Source organism: Calonectris borealis, chromosome 5 (assembly GCF_964195595.1).
Source record: "Calonectris borealis chromosome 5, bCalBor7.hap1.2, whole genome shotgun sequence".
In the NCBI taxonomy this organism is placed as follows: domain Eukaryota; kingdom Metazoa; phylum Chordata; class Aves; order Procellariiformes; family Procellariidae; genus Calonectris; species Calonectris borealis.
The window spans coordinates 27,639,531-27,642,846 of record NC_134316.1 but is presented as its reverse complement, the minus strand read 5'-3'; the positions used below and the strand labels follow the sequence as shown (position 1 = coordinate 27,642,846).

Sequence of the window (3,316 nt, the reverse complement as noted above, 5' to 3'; positions counted from 1 at the left end):
TGACTTCTAAATGACAAGACGTGAGCGCTCAAAGTGCTCCCCTTTACACTTGCTCCAAATAAGGCACCCGAAGAACAGTTTCTGAGAGGGTAAAAACCCACAGCTGTTGCAGCTGCAGATAAGCAATCGCTCTGTCGGCCAGGCTGCTGTATTTATATTTTACTTATGTCAGCACCTAAATAACTGTTTTTCAGACCGACAAAAACTCTTGACTGTCCAAAGGCTTCAAACCCCTGAAAAGGGGGTCGCTGCATGCCCCCACGTCTGACAATCTGCAAGTCCTGCTCGTCCAAGTCCCACGGCGCCTCTTCCTCGGCTCCCCGCGGCAGCCGGGCTGGGGGCAAGAAAGACGGGGGGGAGCGGAGCGCTGCCCCGGGGTGAGAGCTGCCGCTCGGGGCTGCCCCGAGGGACGGGGCCCCGGCCGCCCCGGGGCTAGTCGCCGCCCGCTGCTCCGCTCGGCTCCGTGGAGCCCGCCTCCGCCTTGCTGCCGGCCTCCGGCGGCTCCTTGTCCCCGCGGCCCTCGGATTTCTTGTTGAAGCAGAGCTTGAAGACCCCCAGGACGGTCATGACCAGGATGACCAGCACCACCACCGCGACCGTCACCAGAATGAAAACGTAGTTGGAGGAGGAGGAGGGCGGCGGAGCAGCCGTCTTCTCTCCGCCGGCGGCGTCGGCGGCGGTGGCGGCGGGCGGCCCCGCGGAACCGCCGGGTGTCGGGGTGGAGGGGCCGCGCCCCTCCGCCGCGACACCCGGCGGTTCCGCGGGGCCGCCCGCGGCGGTGGGGGCCGCCCCCGTGGCTGCGCAGGGCGTCCCGTCCCGCCCGCCCGGGGTGCAGGCACAGGCGAAGCCGCCGGCGGCATCGCGGCACCCGGCAGCTTCGGCGCACCGCCCGCTGCCGGGGCGCCGGTAGCCGAAGGCGCAGGGGCAGAGGGGCTCCTCTGCCGCCTTCCAGGCGAAGCCGCCCCGCTGGGGCTGGCAGGTGAGCCGCACCTCCCCGCCGGGGCACGCCACGGAGAGCACGGTGCCCGGCGGGCTGAAGCCGGGGCCGGCGCTGCGCTCGTCGAAGGGGAGGCGGTAGTCGAGGTCGAGGGCGCCCGCGGGGCTGAGGTCGGGGCAGGCGCCCTCGAACTGGTACTTGCAGACGTAGCCCTGGCTCTCCCGCTGGCAGAGCCGCTCCTTCCAGCCCCAGCTGGGGCCGCCGCCGGGGGCCGCCGCCGCCAGGTGCAGCCCGGCACAGCGGGCGGTGAGGCAGGACCGCACGGGCTCCTTCACCCACCGGCCCAGCGCCGCCGGCACCTCCCGCGGGGCCGCCCCGCCGCCGGCGCCCTCCCAGGAGAAGCCGCGGAGCGGCTGCCCCGCGTCGGTGCAGGCGGAGGCGTTCCTCTTCAGCCCGACCCAGAAGAGCGAGGGCGCGGGCCCCGCCGCCGCCTCCGCCAGGAGCCCCAGCAGCAGCCGCAGCTCCGGCTCGCCGCTGACCCAGGCCAGGCTGCCCCGCCGGCGGGCGCAGGCGCTGCGGGCCTCGGCGTAGGAGCCGTTGGCGAGGTAGGCGCTGAAGCAGGCGCCGGCGGCCTGGCAACGCACGGCGGCCCGCGGCGGCGGGGGCCGGCCCAGGGCGCAGGCCGCGGCCAGGAGCAGGCACCAGGGTCCGGCCCGCCTCATCCTGGCGGCGCGGCGCGGCGGGGCGAGGGGCGCGGGCTGCCCCGGCGGCTGTGGCTGCGCTCGGCCCCGGCTCGGGCTGGCCCCGGCCGCCCGCGCCGTCCCACCCCAGCGCCGTCCCCGCGCCCACGGCCCTCCCCCGGGCCTGCCGGAGGAAACGTGTCGGGAGCCGGGGTTGACCTCGGCATCCTTCGTTTGTTGGCGGGCGGGTGACAAGCAGCTCCCTGCGCAGCCAGGAAGCGTTCGCCCTGCCCGGCGGGCGGGTGTCCAACCGCGGGGGAGGACGAGGGTGGAAAATGCCGGTGCCTGCTCCGCTGTCAGAGGGGCCGGAGGGTGGCGAGGCCCAGAGCCGCAGCGGCGGGGCCAGGGTCACGGGCTCTGTCTTGCCAGCCTGTTGCACAGCGCTTCCAGGAGAAAGAGCGGTCCAGCTTCAGTGACCTCTTCCTTGAAAGATGGAGGTTCCTGGGTTAGGTGAAGGTGTGCAACCACCCCCCTAGCTCCCAATACACGAGGCAGTTTAATGCTCACAAAAAGTGATTCAGCTCACCGTTTTCAAACAAGTTGGTCTAAATTCATTGTACATTAGCTGCCTGCGCGGACTTCCAGTAGGTTGTTCTGAAATTAGTTTAACTGATCCACTGCAACTGTAGGCAGTCTACATGTCGCCGCATTTTCATACTCCTCACTCTGATGTCTATCTGCTGTTCCCTCACGTGTACGTTCAGGTACAGCACACATCCGAGTCCCTTCCCCAGGCGTTTTGTCCCTTCCCCAGGCGTTTTATGTGGCACAAAACCATGTGCATATGTGTGCATTTCATTTTCCAGCTTTCACTTTGGAAGAACCCCTGTCAATGTTTTTGGTTTTGTGAGTGTGATATAATACAAATTCCTAGCGTTTGAATACCCAGAAAAAAAATGGGGAAAAAAGCAGAAAATAAATAATCTATTTGGAATTAAAAAAAAGTAAGGTTCATTAGTAGTTGCAGTTTGTGGAGGCATGAGTGGCCTCCATCCTGCACAAAGTGCCCTCACTGCTCCAGTATGCTAGTAGGCTCTACATCTGTTCAGCCGTTTTTTAAGAATTTAATTTCTCTTCGGAGGGAATAAATGTGGATGACAAGTCCCATTCAGCCAGCTTGTGACCCACCTGCACAGATCTCATTGACTCTAGGCCTATACCGAGATACAACACATTTTCTCCGGACATCTCAAAGAAGGATTAGGAAGATGGGTGTACAGACACACTGTGTGATGAAGCTCTGAAGCACAGCCTATTTTCATAACGGATTCTAAATATTTAGTAAATTGTGTAAGTTTTCCAACTGGAAACTGTCCTGACGGACAAAGCTTCTGTTGTTGCCAGTGCATTGACAGAACTGCAGTAAACCATACTGAAGAAAATCAAAAGCTTAGAGTTACACTTCTCCACTTGCCCCAGACCCTGTGTCCTGGGCAGCAGAGAACGCAGGAAGCATGCAGTGATGTCTATTCACAAAATTCCTCTTTTTTTATTAACAGAAGAGGGGAGAGGGATAAAAGGGAAAAATACCATCTGTCTAAGTTCTATACAAAGTACGTCCCCGGTACCTGGTCTCTCTCCTACATACGGTATGCTTTGGAGTTAGAGGCAATGTGCAAGCCATTTCTGGTTTTGTCTG

At 62.5% G+C, this 3,316-nt stretch overlaps 1 protein-coding gene across 1 annotated transcript; it reads right to left on the bottom strand.

Moving 5' to 3' along the window:
* Positions 1 to 432: 432 nt before the first annotated feature.
* On the bottom strand, positions 433 to 1,844 carry CLEC14A (C-type lectin domain containing 14A). Its single transcript, XM_075152504.1, is given in 2 exon segments — positions 433 to 1,695; positions 1,698 to 1,844. Coding segments are annotated over 2 exon segments (1,410 nt in total).
* Positions 1,845 to 3,316: the final 1,472 nt, after the last annotated feature.